At 31.8% G+C, this 21,029-nt stretch overlaps 2 protein-coding genes across 2 annotated transcripts; both read left to right on the plus strand.

Annotated features, from left to right (window-relative positions):
• The first annotated feature begins 355 nt into the window (after nucleotides 1-355).
• LOC117906749 (transcription factor MYB1-like) lies at nucleotides 356-1,933 on the plus strand. The gene is made up of 4 exons (XM_034819924.1): nucleotides 356-470; nucleotides 550-679; nucleotides 1,019-1,422; nucleotides 1,917-1,933. Exons 1-4 carry the CDS (start codon nucleotides 356-358, stop codon nucleotides 1,931-1,933), a joined length of 666 nt encoding a protein of 221 aa, XP_034675815.1.
• Nucleotides 1,934-5,037: 3,104 nt separating this feature from the next.
• LOC117904588 (transcription factor MYB1-like) lies at nucleotides 5,038-6,167 on the plus strand. The gene is made up of 3 exons (XM_034817276.1): nucleotides 5,038-5,152; nucleotides 5,240-5,369; nucleotides 5,489-6,167. Exons 1-3 carry the CDS (start codon nucleotides 5,038-5,040, stop codon nucleotides 6,165-6,167), a joined length of 924 nt encoding a protein of 307 aa, XP_034673167.1.
• Nucleotides 6,168-21,029: the final 14,862 nt, after the last annotated feature.

Genomic DNA, 21,029 nt, shown 5'->3' on the forward strand with positions numbered 1-21,029 from the left:
TCTTTTTAGCTATAAACAATTACACGGTTAAACTGAAGTTCCTGTTACTTAAGAATCCGTACTTAGGGATCTGTGGTTGGAATACAAGCATCGTAAGTCATATGAAGTACATCCCAAGTTGTGTGTATATATATATATATATATATATATATTAATTACACGCTTAAATTGAAGTAGTTGTTACACTGTTGTTACTAAGGCTACCAACCAGCTCATGTAATCACTTAATTAAGAATCAGTACTACTTGGAGTTCTGTGGTTAGAATGAAAGCACGCTAATCATATGAAGTAGATACCAAGTGTTTAAATTAATCGGACAAGTTGCATATGTTCTATGTAGAGTTGAGGAAAAGCTATGGAAAGTTTGGGAGTTAGAAAGGGAAAATGGACTCGGGAAGAAGATATTCTTTTAAGAAAATGTGTTGAGAAATATGGAGAAGAAAAGTGGCATCTGGTTCCACTCCGAGCAGGTAATATATACATATGAGAGGAAGCCTGCAAACTTTTTTCCTTCTTAAATATTCCTAACTGGAAGAGTTGCTTTTTCAGGTTTGAGTAGATGCCGCAAAAGCTGTAGATTGAGATGGTTCAACTATTTAAAGCCAAATATTAAGAGAGGAAAATTTGCATCAGATGAAGTCGATCTCATGATTAGACTTCATAAGCTGTTGGGAAACAGGCAAGTTTATTTATTAATTTCCTATTACATTTAGTATAGCCACTGTTAGATTGGTAATAGAGATACAAGTTTGGATTGAATCCTGAGAAAATACGAGGAAAATGAAAGAAAAAAAATTGAAGTAAAATAAGAAAAGAAGCTTAATCAATTAAGCTTTTTCACTTGCAAAGAAAAAAGAATTGTACCTACCTTCCCTTAATTTTTTTCCTTGTCTGATCCTTAACCCAAACCAAATTCTGGAGCTGGTGGTTAAAGAAACAACGCCTCCATGAATTAGAAACTCAAATAAGATCATTTTAATTCAACACTTTTAAAAAAATTGTAGCTATGTTTTTCCAGATGGTCCTTGATTGCCGGCAGACTTCCAGGGAGGACTGCGAATGATGTCAAGAATTACTGGCACCATCATCGCTTCAAGAAGATGGTTCCCACCCAGGAAAAAGGGAAAGATAAAGCCCAAACCAATTCTGAAAACACTCTCATAAAGCCTAAGCCTTGCAAACTCTTTCTAGGGTTCACATTCAAAACTACAGCTGTGGATGCTTATGAGACACAAGGCAGTGCTTCTAGTGAGCTGCAACCCACATTGGTCCAACCAAACCAGGATATTTTATGGTGGGAAAGCCTATTCGCTGAGCATACCATTGAAGATCAGGAGCTTATTGCCAGCCTCTCGGCTGACGAAACTGCATCAGCTGTAGATACCAATGGAGGTGGGAATTTTGATTTTCCTTTTGAAATGGGCCTCATTGATGAAGTCATGAGATAAATGAGAATCTGATATTCCATCAGTCTTATATCAAGTTACTTTTGTGTAATGTCCTACTTCGTAGTTAATATTTGATTAATGTAACGCATTTTTATTCTGATTATATAATAAAGGACTACAAATAGCAAAAATGACTGGGACATACATGTCTTCACATCTGCACTATTCAGATTATGTAGCAAGAATTATGTACGAGATAAAATGGGCATGGGAAAATCCGAGATAAAATTTAACCATGAGGCATAACCTGAATACTTAAGCTCGTAGGACTTGAGTTTATCATTTGTATCAAGTACTTTAACACTCTTTTGTAATCTCTTTTGAGATTACACATAGATATTGAATTGGGAAAACAAATAACTTCTCTTAGGCTTAACAAATTAAGGAGATAGACATTCAAACACATATCGGTGATTAAATAACAATATTACAATTTTTTTTTTAACTTCAAATATTAAGGCAAAATAGGTTTTTTTTTTCCTTAATCTCAAATCTTTTTTTATCTTATTTGCTACATAATAACATATTTTATAATCATGATTTCACATCAATAATTTATTTATTTTTAATAAATCAATTATATTTTATGTATTTATAACAGTTTAAATATTTATGTTTAACCATAAATTTGAGAATTTAAAATAAATTTTAAATTTATCAAACAATATTTAAATAAAAAGTTTTAATTCTATAACTTAAAAAAAATTAAAAATTAATTTAAGTAATTAAATAATAAATAAAAAATTTGATTAGAAAATTTTAAATAATATCTTATTTTTAAGTTTAATAAATTAAGAAAATAAATATAAGTAATATTTGAATATATAAACCCTCTTTCCTTCCAATGAGGCTATGATATGTTGTACAACTAATTTGCCCCAAAACTTGCACTCTCACACGTTCGATAATTAATTTACCTAAAAACTTGTACATGTACTTGGAAATTATGGCTGAAATGCTGGAAAATTCAGTGATGAAAATGTCGTCTGGTCCAGTACCCAGCACAAAACAGAGGTGCTACTTGCTGGAGTTTTGGGCCAAAATGTCCCATATCTAACTACTTTATAAAATTTATGTTGGTCTCTTAAGTGCCGCATACGAGCATCTCATAAAAATATATATTTTTTAAAACATATAGTTAAGATCTCATTATAATTACAATTGAGACTTTATTTTTGAACTAAATGTATTTTTATTAATTAAGACTTCGGTTTTTGAATTGAAGTCATAATTATCAATTGATGCTTCGTTTTTAAATTAAAGCTATAATTGTCAATTAAGATTCCATTTTTTAATTGAAGTCTCAATCTGGTTCTTCATTGAAAACTTAAAAGTCTCATAAAAATATTCTTGGTAACCTTATTTGTTTTTTGTTTTTTCGGAAATTTAATAATTTGCTTAGCATGGTTTTTTTAGAACAACTTTTTATTATTTAGAATAAAAAAACACGAAAATATGTTTGACAACTAGAATTTTTTTTTTTTGTTTTATGTTTCTAAGAATATAAAATAAAGTTTTTTTAGATAACATATTTTTATTGTTTTATATTATTTTTACTTATTTTCTAAAAATTATTTTAGAAAATAATTATACAAACATATAATATGATTTAAAAATAAAACATTGGACATAAAAAGTTATTTTTAAAACATATTTTAAAATATTAAAATATGTTAAAAATATTTTAGGTTTTCAAACCAACTTTTATTTTACAAAACATTATAAAATAATTTTTAAAAACTATTTTTCAGAACTATTTTAAAAAATAGTTACCAATCAGGGTCTAACCCTCCATTCTTTTTTGGCTTCGTTTTGGTATAAATATCCTCACATTTTTCTTATAAAAACAATCATTTTTCTTAAAATTATGTATAAATACTTGAGATGATAAGTGACATTTATATAAAAAAAATATGTTACTTTTCAAGTAAAAAGAAGGAAGCGATAAATTCACACAAATACGAGGAGTATTGAATCTCTTTTAACTAATTAATTTTTTTACATTCCACATTAAAGCAATAAAAAATGAAGGAACTTTGGTTTTGTAATTCACATTAAACCAATAATACACACCGATTTAATAGCTTAGATTTAGAAAATGATATATTTGGAATAACAACTTTTTTTAATTAAGAAAAAAAGAAAGATAAAAATGATATTATAAAAGTTTCATTAAAGCCTATAATGTTCCCACATAAGTCTAAAAACGTCTTCTTCAAGAAGGTATCTTATTGCTGCCTCTATATTAAGCTCTTTTTTTTTTCTTTTTTTTTTTTCCTTTTTTAATGTCAAAAGGTCTTTGGAGAAAATGATGCAACGGCCTGCAGAATTAAGGAATTACTGGTGTGCAAAATCATAACTTTCTTCTATTTTTATTAATAATAACAAATTTTTTTCTTAACACTAATAATCAAAATATTCACTTGAAAACTCATATTTGTTATTTTATTAATTTTTTAAAAATATAATAATTTAATATCTACACATTACTTATTTTATAAAAAATTTCAAAGGTTCAGGTGAAATTTTAATACTTTTATCAATTTCCATCATTTTTCAAATTTTAAAACAATTTTAATTTATATGCAAATTTCTACTGATATTTCCATAAAACTCGAAAATCAGTGAGGGTAACAAAGTCAATTTTTTTAACATTGGGTATATGTATATATTTGAGGGAAAATAATTGTCAGTGAGAAGAGTACATGGTAGGAAATGACACACGTCCCTATCAACAGATGGATGGTTGAGAATGAACCCGGTCATTGAATTGACAATAGAAAAAGTTCTAAAATATATTTTTATCGACGTTACTGGTCAGAAACAAAGTCCTCCGCGAGCCAGAGGCATATCCTAATGATTGCACCTTTCTTCACCGACAATTCCCATTAATTAGCTGCTGCCACTGCATAGCGGCTATAATATAATGGTAGAGGACCCATGGAGCTTCCCTTTTCAGTGAACATGGGTTAGTCGACAAAAGAAAATGTTCAAGTTGAAAGAGGAGAGGTGGCCCTCAAAGATTCCCATCACTTGGTTGCTTTTTGTCAAGGAAACAGTGGTATCAGAATCCAAATCTTCTACGTAATGTCCCATTCATCCTACCAATGTCCATATGAATTCCTCTGGACGTTAAAAAGCGGTTGCACGTGGTTTTCTTCAGGATCACACCAGGTTATACATTTGGACCACAAAATAGAGATTGTTCATAAAGGATACTAGTCAGCAATTAATTCCTAAATTTTGCACTGTACATTTATAGTAAGTTGATACATAATGGGTAAATATCTCTTATGACACACACCCTTTGTCCATGAACTCCAGCGCATTTGGAAGCCAGGTAATGCACCATAAGAAACGTGTCGAATAAACCAATTAGGGGTCTGGTGTCCGAGTCATGAGATAGAACAGGTTCGAGGTTATTTTATTGATTTTTTCTTTTTACAAAAAAGAAAAAGCATCCGGTTATAGGAAAAGGAAAAATATCCCAAGGAACATAGTAAACAAAGATAGGAAGTACGGTTTTGTGGTTGTTATATATCAATCAATAATTAGAGAAGGAGCTGGTCTCTTGTGTTGAGTTGACTCCATGGAGAGCTTAGGAGTTAGAAAGGGTGCATGGATCCAAGAAGAGGATGTTCTCCTGAGGAAATGCATTGAGAAATATGGAGAAGGAAAGTGGCATCTGGTTCCCCTCCGAGCAGGTAACATGAAAGAGAAAGGGATCAGTATTAATTTGTGTTTTTTTACTTCTGTTTTGCTTAAAGAGTTTCGTTTTCTTGAGTTTGCAGGGTTGAATAGATGCCGAAAAAGCTGCAGGTTGAGATGGCTCAATTATTTGAAGCCGGATATCAAGAGAGGAGAGTTTGCATTAGACGAGGTTGACCTCATGATTAGGCTTCACAATTTGTTGGGGAACAGGCAAGTCTATAATAACTCAAGTACTAGCTTGATAATGATATTATATTAGTTCTGAAGCTGTTCAGAACTTACAAAAGAGCTGTTCAGTTGATACTTTGTCTGATGTTGTGCGTGTATAGATGGTCCTTGATTGCGGGTAGGCTTCCAGGGAGGACTGCTAATGATGTCAAGAACTATTGGCATGGTCACCATTTGAAAAAGAAGGTTCAGTTCCAAGAAGAAGGGAGAGATAAACCCCAAACACATTCTAAAACCAAAGCTATAAAGCCTCACCCTCACAAGTTCTCCAAAGCCTTGCCAAAGTTTGAACTAAAAACTACAGCTGTGGATACTTTTGACACACAAGTAAGTACTTCCAGTAAGCCATCATCCACGTCACCACAACCGAATGATGACATCATATGTTGGGAAAGCCTGTTAGCTGAGCATGCTCAAATGGATCAAGAAACTGACTTTTCGGCTTCTGGAGAGATGCTTATCGCAAGCCTCAGGACAGAAGAAACTGCAACACAGAAAAAGGGACCCATGGATGGTATGATTGAACAAATCCAGGGAGGTGAGGGTGACATCATATGGTGGGAAAGCCTGTTAGCTGAGCATGCTCAAATGGATCAAGAAACTGACTTTTCGGCTTCTGGAGAGATGCTTATCGCAAGCCTCAGGACAGAAGAAACTGCAACACAGAAAAAGGGACCCATGGATGGTATGATCGAACAAATCCAGGGAGGTGAGGGTGATTTTCCATTTGATGTGGGCTTCTGGGATACACCCAACACACAAGTAAATCACTTGATCTGATTTAGACCATTTCTATCTTAATGTTTAAGTTCAAAAGTTGTTCTTGCATTCACACTCTACTCCCTAATCATTTTAAGTTCCAAAGTTGTTAATCTTAGAAATAAAAACAAAAATAATAAATATTTCAATATGTACAATGGTGGATATGGATGTGAGCAGTGGATGCAAACTCAAGCATTGAATGAATGGTTAAGATTAATGAACCCAATCATTTGAAGTGACAAAAGAAGACATTTTAAAATATTCTTAACAATATTTGAATCCTCTATCTAAAATCTATGATATGAAAAAGTTGTATCATATTTCATCGGTTTCCAACCATTAATTAGATGGATGGACCATTGAAATATCTCAAGCATATTGAATTAATAAAACAAGAAATTTCCACATAGTTACACTAGTAAAAGGAAAATAAGTTGAAAATGGAAAATTATGGTGCCAATTTTGGATATGATAGAATGACTTCAATGTTTGCCTATAATGGTTAATCGATATTAACACATCTCTCTTTCTAGCTTGTTAGCAATATTGACACATCTCCATTTTTAGGGCCCTATTTGGTAATTGGTAATCGGTAATTATAACAGTTGTGAAAAAATAGTTTTAAAAAATTATTTTATAATGTTTTATAAAATAAAATTTTCTTTAGGACCTGAATTTTATTTAACCTATTTTTAAAATAATTTGTATATCTAGTACCTTCTTTTTAATCATTTTCCATATTTGTATAATTATTTTTTAAAACTACACTAAAAAAATGCAAAAATAATGAAAAATTATGAAAAGATGTTCTCTGAAAATATATGTCTCCTCATTTATATAAAATTTATGAATTGATAATTGGGTTATTGTATCATCATCTAAAAAATTGGTATCAGGTTGACCATGTATTTAATCTTTTGGGTTTAACAAGCACACCCTCATTTTTAACTATTGAGCAATTCCCATAATGCATTCCACTAAATTTACCTCAAACAAGGTCACTGCTACATTTTTTGGGTGGAAATTTCAAGTATATATTAATTAATTAAACCTCTCAAGGAGAGTTTTTACTTTTTAGGTTCAATGAATGTTTATATGTCATTTGCAAATTCTAAACATAGTTACCTAGGATTCTTAAATATGGGGTTCACACTTTATTGATCCTGAAAAAAAAAAAAAAATGGGACACCAAATTAATTTTATTTCCTTAAAATATTTGAAAACATTAAAATTATCTTTATTTTTAATCAAAACATTTTTAATATGTCCAATTTCGAAATATAAAATTTAGTAGCATAGCAACTATACCTATTTCTACTTAAAAACTATGCTGGTAAATAACATGGAGTGAGGGTCCAATTTTAACATGTCAAATACCAAGATAGAGGTAAAAGGAAGAAATTTAATAGATCAAATTCCAAGATAGAGGTAAATGGAAGAAGGATTGTTAGTTGACTCGCATTAATGCTACAATTATTATTGGTTGGTGTGTAATTAGGTTGATAAACTAATCATGATGCCAAAAAAGTTGAATTGTAAGGACTTGTTTTTTGCTTTTTGCTTTTGGAGGCATGACTTCTCATGGCATGGATGACCTATTTCTATTTTTAATAAGTAATTCATACATATTTATTAATGAGAAATGTAATGGAGTCCCATTTTTTTTCTAACTTTCCAGATATGATCTAAACAATGTGAGTATAAACTATGCATTTACAAGGTTAAATTAAACTTTTTAATTAAATATGAACATAATTTGTTGAACGCCAAACACCAAGATAGAACATTAAACAATTGTCTCGTTCATCAAAATATAATTATAATTATGTGCAAGCTTGTCATTTCCTAAAATTACACCATCCTTCCAAATTGAGAAAGAACTCACCTCGGGTTAATCTTTCATCCAATTTACTATAGTTTCTCATCTAATTTACCATGGTATACAGTCAAAACTTGCATACATTGGAAATGAGAGGCCTATCTATGGACCCGCATTTTTCATGTGCGCCGCCACTCGATCGGCAAGACTCGCTTTTCTATTTGTGAAAAATTAATTTTGGAAAAAGTCGGAGTCGCCACTTATTTTATTTTTATTTTAAAGGGAAAATAAAACAAGAAAGAAAAACCCTAAAATGTGACTCCATAATTTTTGGAAAAAGCATCTCTTTGAAAAAACCGAGTCTAGGTCCGATGATCAGGTTACTTACTGGGAAGGTACCTCTAGGAGGTAGCACCCCTCTAAGCCCTAAAAAAGTCTCTACTGACTAAGTTGAGGGAAACGTGACAATTAAATGGTTGATCATGGATACCTAGGTAGGTTAGGTGATTTCAAAAAATAGCATGCCAAATAAGAAAGTCTAATCATAAGAGAGAATCAAAGTGCGTACCTAAACGGCTTCTCAAGCGCTATCATGAAACATAAAAGTTAGTATAGAAATATATCACAACATGTGTTTTTGTCAAAAAAAATCAAACAAGCATCAAATATTTATCAAGGCAATCAAATAGGATAGCAAGCATGGGCATAGTACGCAATGACAATCATGTTCACGGGGTTTAAAAAGTGGGTATTAGGGAATGTACCTGGATAGCATATATAGCTCATAGCGTGCTTCCGCAGGACCGGGGGGGGGGGGGGGGGTTTAGATAATAAATAGTAAAATAAGAAACCCTAACATGCTTAACTAATTCGCATAGCAAAAATGATCAAATAATACGAAATCATCAATTATTACACACATCTTATGTACAATTCCAAAAAAAAAAAAAAAGATATGATTGTAACAACCAACAAAGGTGGTAGCAAAAATAAGTTTTGAAAATATTTTATTTATTTATTTTTTATGTAGGAGTTTCACCAATTTCCTCATTGATATACACAAATCTAACATGGAATTATCCCATTTATGTGGGACCATAAGCTTGGATTTGTGTATGATTTTAAACAAAATTTTCATTAAAAAACCGAAAAAGATGCAAACCGATCAAAAAATGATTGCATATTATTTTAAGAAAATGGGGATTTTTTATTCTAAGGACTCTAAATGAATTTTTTTTAAAAAAAAAAGAATTTCATAAAAGGGTCTTCAGAGAAAAAGGTTTTGAATTTAAAATAAAAGGAATTAATTTTTAAAATAATAAAACATAGAAAACAAAATACCAATCAAAACAAAAGAAAGCAAAAATCACAAAATAAAGATTTAAAAAATCATGTCAATTAAAATGGTGAGGGTAAGACTAACCTTCATGAGTTTCTAGTGGCCTTCAAAAAATAAGAATTTAACTAACAATTACTAAGGCATTAAATTTTTGACTTTCTAATCAAACAAACTAACAAAATATTGCCCAAGATTAATATTTAGATTTCAAGAAACACATGAATTAAAATAAAAATAACCAATCAAATATTAAAGCCAACAAACTTAGCATATGGAGATAATAATATGGAATCAATTACGGTAAATTAGCATTTTAACAAAATATGATGAATCAAAGACCAAAGTTCAAAAATCTTGAAGGTATGAAACCAATGACATGCAATTAACTGGATTAATTATCTAAAATTCCTAAAGCTCATACTAAATGTCAATAGATCAAAGCCAAAATTACCATACTTAAAACATGAAAATAATTACACGTGATTGACTTAATTAATTAAACAAAATTATAATCAACTGTAAAATTGGATGAACGGATTAAATTCAAAGTTAATGAAATAAAAAACACACAAACACATTCAATACTAAAAATAATTAATACTAGATTAAATTAAGGACATCATCATCATCTAATAAGATTGGCTAAACTATCAAATTGAAATCACAAATATATTTAAACTAAAGCAAATAAATAAATTAACAAAATAAAATTAAACTAAGATCGAAATTAAAAATATGGAATTTGTCTAAGAAGGTTAATCAAACAATTGAATTAAAATCATGAACGTATTTAGATTATAAAACAAATTAAAATCAAACTAAATTGAAATTAAATTCTACTTAATAAAATTATTGGAATATTAAAAACTCAAACTTTACTTGATACAATCATTTAAACTAAAGAATTAAGATCCACGAATGTTTTTAAGTTAAAAATGAATTAAATTTAAAATAATTGGAATTAAAACACAAACTTTATTTAGCATGATTATTTAAACTAAAAACGAATTAAAATCAAACTAATTAGGATCACTAACACATTCAAATTAAATCATAAACTAAAACTAAGTTAATTTGAAATTAAAGAAAGTAAACCTTATCTCACAAATTATTTAAACTAAGGAATTGAAATCATTAACGCATTCAAATTAAATTATAAACTAAAACTAAATTAATCCAAAAAAAAAAAAAAATTAAACTTTATCTCTTAAATTACTTAAACTAAGGAATTAAAATCACAAACATATTTAAACTAATAGCTAAATTAAAATTTAAACTAATTTGAGATTTTAAAAATGTGAACTTTATCTATCAGGAATACTTAAACTAATGAATTAACATCTTAAACACATTTAAACATATAGGAGATATTAAAATTGAACTAAATTAAAATTAAAAATAAGAACTTTTCTAATACGAATAATTAAACTAACGAATTAAAATCGCAAAAACATAATAGGATAGATTAAAATCGAACTAAATTGAAATTAAAAATAAGAACTTTTCGAATAGGAATAATTAAACTAACGAATTAAAATCACAAACATATGGGATAGATTAAAATTGAACTAAATTGAAATTAAAAATAAGAACTTTTCTAATATGAACAATTAAATTAACGAATTAAAACGACAAACACTAAACATAAAAGGTAGATTAACAGTGAACTAAATTGAAATTAAAAATAAGAACTTTTCTAATATGAACAATTAAATTAACGAATTAAAACGACAAACACTAAACATAAAAGGTAGATTAACAGTGAACTAAATTGAAATTAAAAATAAGAACTTTTCTAATATGAACAATTAAATTAACGAATTAAAACGACAAATACTAAACATAAAAGGTAGATTCACAGTGAATTAAATCAAAATTAAAAACAAAACTTTTCTAATAGAAATAATTAAACTGACGAATTAATATCACAAACACATCTAAACATAAAAAATATATTAAAATTGAACTAGATCAAAATTAAAAATATGGACTTTTATAATAGAAACAATTAAATTAAAGAAAACTACAAACACATCTAAACATAAAAGATAAATTAAAACTAAATCAAATTGGAATAAAAAAAGGGAACTTTATCTAATGGGAAAAATTAAACTAAAGAATTAAAACCACAAACACATCCAAACTAAAAAAGAAAATAAATTAAAACTAAATCAAAATTAAAACAAGAAATTTATTATATAGGATTAATTAAATCAAAGAACTAAAATCATTAAAACACTCAAGACTAAAAGGATGAATCAAAATGAAATCAAAGATAAATTTGAAAGCGTACACTTACCTATAAACTGTTATTTGTGGAGATTTTGTGGGACTGCTCCTCTCTTTTTTATGGTTATGTGTCGGCTCTTCAAAGTTCTTCGCACGTCCTCTCAAAAAAATTGCTCTCGTGTCCTCTCTGCCCTCCAAAAGAAAAGTCTCCGAGTGAAAATTCTTTCCGCCTATTCCCCTCAGAAAAAAAAAAAAATTCCTCTTATGCTTGGATTCTCTCCTTTATTTATAAGGCAACCCACTCCTTATGGAATATCTTATTTCCATTTTTTCCTACGTGCACGTGGATATGGGAAGTCCATTATGTGTGGCTCACTTGGAGATTTCCCTAAGGATGCAGTCGTATCTTGTTTGGTAAGTGATCAAATCCCCTTTAATCTTCTTTCCATATGCTCCCGGATGTTCCTCAACTGTGATTTGCCCACTTTCTATATGCAGCCCGGATTCTTTCTTCAAGCAAATCATATGCAGCCTGGATTCCTTCTTAAAGTCATGATCTGCCCACTTTCTATACGCAGCCCGGATTCCTTCCAAGTTTCCCTATTTGGTCGTGATCTCCTCTCCTTGATGGCTCCAAGTCTCATGCAAAATTAAAAATAAAGTTGAAATAAGAAATCATGTAATTGGAAATAGAATAAAATAAAATATAAAATCAAATCACATAGCCACAAAAATCCAAAATGTCAATTCATGGAATTAAAAAATAAATGAATAAGTGAGTAAATAAAATAAACAAATAAATTGATAAGGGTATAAAAATAAATATTAGATGTATGCAATTAAAAAAAAATCAAGAAATTAAAGTAATGCAACGGATTATAATAATTTAAATGTCAAACTCGAACCTTTAAAAATAAAAATAAAAATAAAAATAAAAATAAAGATAGAATAAAAATTCATTTCATGTAATAAAAAGTTAAGCCAACACTCATCTTATCCTAAAAAATAAGTAACCAAAATCAAGCACATGCCTAAGTGAACTATTCCAAAAGAAGTGTCCAAGTAACCTATTCTGAAAGATTGTCTAAGTAACATAGGGTGAATGTGTGTAAGCTAGAAGGTGCCAAGTGCATCTAAATGGGCCTAAGGTGATGCCTAATGGGCCAAGTGTATCTAAATGGGTCTAGGGTGCCTAAGTGGGCCTAAGTCTAAATTAGGGTTGCCAAGAGTCACAACGGGGTTAGATAAATCCCTCAACAAAGTCTCCGAGGTGGCTCAAAAAAGGTAAGTAGTATGAGTAGCTATGGGCCACTAAGGAACTACTGTGGAGCACTAGAAGTGAACTTAAAGACATGTGCTAAAGGGACAAAATTGAGGGTCTACAAATATGCCCCTCTTCAGTATAGATCGCGAGTGTAAGGAATGTGAGTAAAAATACGAATAATGAACAGAACGAAGTGAACTATACCGAAGAACTGAAGAAGGACCGGAGATTTTGTCTTAGCACATGGCGAGAGTAAGATTGGAACACAGGGCTGCAACGACAAGGATGAAACTACTCTATGTGGAGGGAATGACAGTAAAGAGATAAAGGTATGTGACAAGTAGCACAAAGATGGAAAGATGTGAAAAGGATGACTTAAAGTCATGGATGAGATGAATGACTCTAGGTCATGGATAAGATGAACGACTCTAGGTCAAAAATAGGATAAACAACTCCGGGTCGAAAATAGGATAAATGACTCTGGGTCGTGAATAGGATAAACAACTCTGGGTTGCGAGCTCAGGGTTATAAATGCTATGACTCTGGGTCATGAGCTCAAGGCTTTAAATGGAAATAAATTACTCTGGGTCATAAATGAAAATAGACTCTAGGTCGAGAACTCAGGGCTCTAAACGGATAGCCGATCAGGATGCTTTCCGGCTCATGGTGTCTGGTCGAGGCCACTCACAATTGGCTAGAATGATGAAATGAAACATCTCAGGGATGTGAAGGATGCAAACAACTCTGGGTTGTGAGCTCAGGGCTCAAGATGTCATGAACGACTCTGGGTCATGGTGCAATGAGTAACTCAGGGTTACAATGAATAGCTCAAGGCTATGGATGGAATGAATGACTCTGGGTCATGATGCAATGAGTAACTCAAGGTTACAATGAATAGCTCAGGGCTATGAGCTCTGGGCTTTATGACTGATTGGCTAGAAAGAGAGTGCGATATTGATTCGTTCCTAATTGGTGTCTCAGCTGATTCATGTCCTCTCAATGGTCCCTGATAATGGTGCCATTTGATTCGTGTCCAGCTGGTGTCCCTTGATTTTGGTCTTCAGGGAGTAATCAACAAAATTTATAACCTATTACACCATGTACTAGGATAGCCTTAGCTAGCATAGCATAGTGGCTCTAGGGTCGTTCACTGGGATGGGTTTTCACTTCACAATTGATATTAATTCAAAGATGAATTGGTGCATTTTCATTTCAAGGTTAGCTTTAAAAGAAAACATAATCTTTAGTGGAAAAATGATTGGTTTTAAGCTAACAAAAAATAGTAACTGATTTTAATTACAAAGAAAAGTGTTTCTTGGAGTTTAGATCACTAGGCTCAGGTTCCTCATACAAAAAGGAGAGTTCCAGTCACTTGTTTCTTTTCCTCGCATTAGAGAATTAACATATAGTTAATTCTCTAACCGGTGTGGTACAGATGCTTCCCCTTAATGGGTTCAAACACTAATTCCCTCTCACTGATGCACCTTGCAATGGCTCGTGCCTCTCACCTAGCATTTGCCATTCAAGGTGATCTTTAACCTTGGATTTCCCTTCACAAGCTCGTAAGAGATAACTAATGGATGTCCCCTTGGAGTCCAAAAGCTTACCAAGTGTTGGCTATTCTAGAAAATCCTACCTTCAAACCACCTCCCAAAGGCTCGCAAGAGATAAACAAGTGCATCTCAATGGACGGAGATCACTTGCCTTACTAAGTGTTGGCCCAGGTGATTTAAAGGCGTTTTAAGTTAACTAAAAAGATAAAAACCATCAACGGGTCACACTTTCTCTTCATTAAAAACTAAAACAACAAAACTTCCAATTTATGTATGAGGAAACTTACCCGGCTTTCTTCACTACAAGAGACGAAGAGCCTAGCCTCTCATCCTCTGAGGAAAAATCCTCAGAGTTTGATTGACTAGAAATAAAAAGAACGAGAAAACAAATATATATATATGAAAAGCAGAGCAAGTGCTCTGTATTTTACTTTCTTCCAAAACTATACAAAGGATGCGTCTAAGAACAAGCTCCCGACTTTCCTTTTTTAAAGAAAATTACAAACTATATATAAGAGGTTATTCACCCCTTTGTTCTTGCTTAAAGACTAAGGAATCCTATGATAGGTGGGTTACAAGGAGAGTTTGGGAATTTAGACATCAAATATCTAAAGCAAAAAATCTCAAAATGTCGGTCGTGAAGCTTCAGGAGAACACTGCGGCACTGTGCAAAATGGCTGTGAAATTTTTGCAGCAAAGGACAACATTTTCGCAGCCAAAGGCTGATTTCGCAGCCGTGCAACATTCTGCCTTCAGCTTGGAGTGATCTGCTTGCAATGGCTGTAACTCCTTCATTTCAACTCCGAATCATGCACCGTTTAAAGCATTGGATTGTTGACTTCCTGAGCTTCGAAACGAAATATAGCATGTATAAATTGAACTCCAGGAAGTGCTCCAAAAGTGGCTAACATGACTGTCATCAAGAATGCTTCATGTTAGATTTCTCTTTGCTTTCCCTCCTTGCATTCCGGATTTGCTTATGGCAAAGGACTTCAAAGCTTCAGTTCTTCATGTTTTTGAGCTCTTCATTGCTTTGCCATGGATTCCAAAGAACTCTCCTCAATCTCGGATTGCTTTGGTGATCAAAAAGCTATCAAAACACCAAAACTTACACAAAGTGATTAGAATTGATTGCAAAGGTCCTTAATATGTTAATTGGGTTAAAAGGTAATAACTACTACTCAAAAGTGTTGGGAAAAACATAACCATTTGGGCCTCATCCAGTCTGTGGGCCCTCATAACTGTACTATAAAGCCTCAAATGGATGTGAGGACAGCCTATGCCTGTGTATCTCTCAATCTCGGGCATCCTAAACTTGGTCTACAGACTGGCCACTGGTGCTCCATCAAAATCCTCTCAAGTAATAACTCCGCCTGAAGCCCTCATCTGTCTCAAATTTTGCTCAAGTCTATCCATACATGTATGTGGGTCCTCTAAGGTCGAGATAGGCAATGTGATAGGAGATAGGGCAACCTCGGTCTGACTATGCAGAGTGAAAGGTATAGTCTGTGGTACTGATTGACTGGGCGGATGAGGTAGCGGTATTGTGGTACCGAACTGGGCATTCTCCTGAACTGGGACCTATTGGGTCTGTTGTCCATCTATCCTCTGACCAAGGTTAGCTATAGCCTCCTGGATAGAAGCCATGGCTGCGGCAAACTGGTCAACAATAACTATCTGTGAGTCCATATCCCTCTGATTTGATCTCTGATCTGACTGGTCTGATACTCTGGTCAATATATCTCCAACTCTAATCCATAAAGGTAAATCCAGAACTGTCAAGGTAAACCTTCCTACAAATATGGAAACACTGGATAAGGTGCGGTACGAATGTGACTCTGTAGGAATGAACTGACAAGTGCATAGAAGTAAAGCCCAAATATACTCAATCTGATACTCATCTCTGATCACACCAAAAGGAGACTACATAAGGGATAACCGAACCCAATTGTGACCAAGGCGGCTCTGAAGGTCCATAGATGCACCCACGTGTATGAATGAAATCTTAATTGGGTTTAGGTTAACTTACAAGGTTGAGGTGGCTCTATAGGATAAAATGGGTAGGTTAAAGGATCGATCCCTAGCAGAAGCGATCATACCCTCCAGGGGTACGCAACCCTCTGCACGCCTCCAAGGAGACGGGGTGCTTCCATTCAAGGTGGTCATCACCTCCACACATTTACTTCCTTGCGTTCAAGGATAATCTAAAGTGCACAATGAAGGATGTGGGTGTATCCGAAAAACCTAAGATCTAAAGTGAGATAGTGAACGAAGACAAGTAATCATACGAACATGCAAGAGAAAGGGTTGTCATGCAACATGCAGTCATGCGAAGCAGATAAATATCAAACAATCAAAGTCCTATCTAGCATATGTGAGAGTGAATCATGCTGAAGTGAGCAAGCAATCAAGTGATCATTCAAGGCAATCAAACATGTTAAGGTATCATTCCAAACAAACAAGTAGACTAGATCACCTTGCCTAAAAAAGGGGTACCCTCTAATCAACCAATTAAACGCCACATTTTCCTCAATTAGTGTTCAAGCTTGATCATCGAAATCCCCAGTGGAGTCGCCAATTTGTGGACCCGCATTTTTCACGTGCGCTCCTACTCAATCGACGAGACTTGCTTTTCTATTTGTGAAAAATTAATTTTGGAAAAAATCGAAGTTGTCACTTATTTTATTTTTATTTTAAAGGGAAAATAAAAAAAGAAAGAAAAACTTTAAAATGTGACTCCATAATTTTTGGAAAAAGCATGTCTTTAAAAAAACCGAGTCTAGGTCCGGGGATCAGGTTACTTACTGGGAAGGTACCTCTAGGAGATAACACCCCTCTAAGCCCTAAAGAGGTCTCTACTGACTAAGTTGAGGGAAACGTGGCAATTAAATAGTTGATCATGGATACCTAGGTAGGCTAGGTGATTTCAAAAAATAGCATGCCAAATAAGAAAGTCTGATCATAAAAGAGAATCAAAGTGCGTACCTGAACGGCTTCTCAAGTGCTATCATGAAACATAAAAGTTAGTATAGAAATATATCACAACATGTGTTTTTGTCAAAGATAATCAAACAAGCATCAAACATATATCAAGGCAATCAAATAGGATAGCAAGCATGGGCATAGTACGCAATGACAATCATGTTCACGGGGTTTAGAAAGTGGGTGATTACTACTCAAAAAGAGCATATTTTAGATAATAATTCTCATGAGTTTCATGTCTTTTGATTAGTAATTATGCCTAAAACACTCAATTAGCATGTTGTTGTCCTTGCAAGAGTTACTAACAAGTTTTATGAAGTTTTGGAGTCATTTCAAGGTATGATTTTGATAAATTGGTGACAAAAGAGATGAATCAAATTGAAGAAAACAAATAAAGTTGATGATGATCCAAATGCATAATGAAAGAAGCAATGCAATCGGTTTGGATTGGGATTTGGAGCTTAATTGAAGGTGGTGGAGATGGATTAAAAATGAAGAAATGGGAGAAATTGCAAGGAGGAGTCGAAAAAGCATGTTTTACAATTTCGCATGACCATGCGAAATTTTCGCATAGTCATGCGAAATGAAACAGAATAGGCTTGGCTGCAGCACATAAGGGAAATGTGAAAAGTGATTTCGCATGACCATGCGAAATTTTCGCACAGTCATGCGAAACGCTCCAGGAAAACGAAAATGCAGCTAATGGACTTTCCACTTCGCACCATCATGCGAAATTGCTAGGGGCTCGTGCGAAAATGCATTTTCTCCAGATTCCTTGATGAAGAAGCCTCCGGAAGACCTCTTAGATGATGCCAAGTGTCCACTTGACCTTGGCCTATAAATAGAAACGTGATTGACTCATTTAAGGACTTTTTGATACATTTTTGTAGAACTTTTCATACTTCTTCTCTCTATATAATTCTCTACTTTTCTTCAGTTTCTCTTATTTTCTCGGTAGCCAAACATGTCTTGTGAGATCAAATCTCCAAGCATGAGTGGCTAAATCTCGTTTTTCTCGGAGGAGGGAGAATCTAGAGGCAAAATCTATGGTGAATTAGAGAATTGAGCTTGATTTGCAAAGGTAATTTGATCCAATTGATTGATTAATTGAAATTTGGGGATTTTTCTCTTCAAATTATCTTGGATGATTACTACAATGCAAGCTAGGTAGATTCATCAAATTCTTAATGCTAGATTTGATAAGATAGAATAGCCCTTGTGTGAATCATTGGAAGATAATTTAAGATGAATTGAATATATGATTCAAATTGATCTCTTGGATTAGATTACCTAATTTGAAGAGAAATTAGATATAGACCTAAAGCTAAATCAAAAATCAGTTTAGATGAAAATTTAGGTTTTCAATCTAACTTGATGAAAATTAGATCTCAACATCTATTCACCATGGAAATTGCTCTCTAGAAAATCTTAACTCCGAGAATCTCACATCTTATTAATTTTCTTCTCTTTTACACTTCATTTTCAATTCAATTTGAATACATTGCTATCTTGAGATTTTATCATGCAATTTCAAGCAAATTTCACTTGATCACCATCATTTCTTATTATCTCGTTCAAGCCTTAATTACTGAGAATAATCCATCCTTGTGGACGATACCTAAATACCACTATACTACAGTAGTTTGTACTAAAACCATTTTTGATCGAGTACAAATTGCTATAGAATAGTGAATTAGGTTATAAATTTTGTTTTGATCCAATAAACGACAAAATCCGAGCAATCAGTGGGTATTAGGGAACGTACTTGGATAGCATATATAGCTCATAGAGTGTTTCTGTAGGACAAAGGGGGGCTTAGATAATAAATAGTAAAATAAGAAACCCTAACATGCTTAACTAATTGGCATAGCAAAAATGATCAAAGAATATGAAATCATCAATTATTACGCACATCTTATGTACAATTCCAAAAAAAAAAAAAAAATGATTGTAACAACCAACAAAAGCGGTAGCAAAAATAAGTTTTGAAAAGATTTTTTTTTTTTTTTTTTTTTTTTTTTTTTTTTTTTTTATGTAGGGGTTTCACCAATTCCTCAATTGATATACACAAATCTAACCTAGAATTATCCCATTTATGTGGGACCATAAGCTTGGATTCGTGTCTGATTTTAAACCAAAATTTTCATTAAAAAATAAAAAAAAATGCAAACTGATCAAAAAATGGTTGCATATTATTTTAAGAAAATGGGGTTTTTTTTATTCTAAGGACTCTAAATGATTTTTTTTTTTAAAAAAAAAAGAATTTCTTAAAGGGGTCTTCGGAGAAAAAGGTTTTGATTTTAAAATAAAAGGAATTAATTTTTAAAATAATAAAACATAGAAAACAAAATACCAATCAAAACAAAAGAAAGTGAAAATCACAAAATAAAGATTTAGAAAATCATGTCAATTAAAGTGGTAAGGGTAAGACCAACCTTCATGAGTTTCCAGTGGCCTTCAAAAAATAAGAATTTAACTAACAATCACTAAGGCATCAAATTTATGACTTCCTAATCAAACAAACTAACAAAATATTACCCAAGACTAACATTTAGATTTCAAGAAACACATGAATTAAAATAAAAATAACTAATCAAATATTAAAGCCAACAAACTTAGCATATGGAGATAATAATATGGAATCAATTAAGGTAAATTAGCATGTTAACAAAATATGATGAATCAAAGACCAAAGTTCAAAAATCTTGAAGGTATGAAACCAATGACATGCAATTAACTGGATTAATTATCTAAAATTCCTAAAGCTCATACTAAATATCAATAGATCAAAGCCAAAATTACCATACTTAAAACATGAAAATAATTACACAGGATTGACTTAATTAATTAAACAAAATTATAATCAACTGCAAAATTGGATATAAAAGGATTAAATTCAAAGTTAATGAAATAAAAAACACACAAGCACATTCAATACTAAAAATAATTAATACTAGATTAAATTAAGGACATCATCATCATCTAATAAGATTGGCTAAACTATCAAATTGAAATCACAAATATATCTAAACTAAAGCAAATAAATAAATTAACAAAATAAAATTAAACTAAGATCGAAATTAAAAATATGGAATTTGTCTAAGAAGGTTAATCAAACAATTGAATTAAAATCATGAACGCATTCAGATTATAAAACAAATTAAAATCAAACTAAATTAAAATTAAATTCTACTTAATAAAATTATTGGAATATTAAAAACTCAAACTTTACTTGATACTATCATTTAAACTAAAGAATTAAGATCCACGAATGCCTTTAAGTTAAAAATGAATTAAAATTAAAGTAATTGGAATTAAAAACACAAACTTTATTTAGCGTGATTATTTAAACTAAAAATGAATTAAAATCAAACTAATTAGGATCACTAACACATTCAAATTAAATCATAAACTAAAACTAAGTTAATTCGAAATTAAAGAAAGTAAACTTTATCTCACAAACTATTTAAACTAAGGAATTGAAATCATTAATGCATTCAAATTAAATTATAAACTAAAACTAAATTAATCCAAAAAAATAAAATTAAATTAAACTTTATCTCTTAAATTACTTAAACTAAGGAATTATAATCACAAACATATTTAAACTAATAGCTAAATTAAAATTTAAACTAATTTGGGATTTTAAAAATATGAACTTTATCTATCAGGAATACTTAAACTAATGAATTAA

Source organism: Vitis riparia, chromosome 2 (genome assembly GCF_004353265.1).
Source record: "Vitis riparia cultivar Riparia Gloire de Montpellier isolate 1030 chromosome 2, EGFV_Vit.rip_1.0, whole genome shotgun sequence".
In the NCBI taxonomy this organism is placed as follows: Eukaryota; Viridiplantae; Streptophyta; class Magnoliopsida; order Vitales; family Vitaceae; genus Vitis; species Vitis riparia.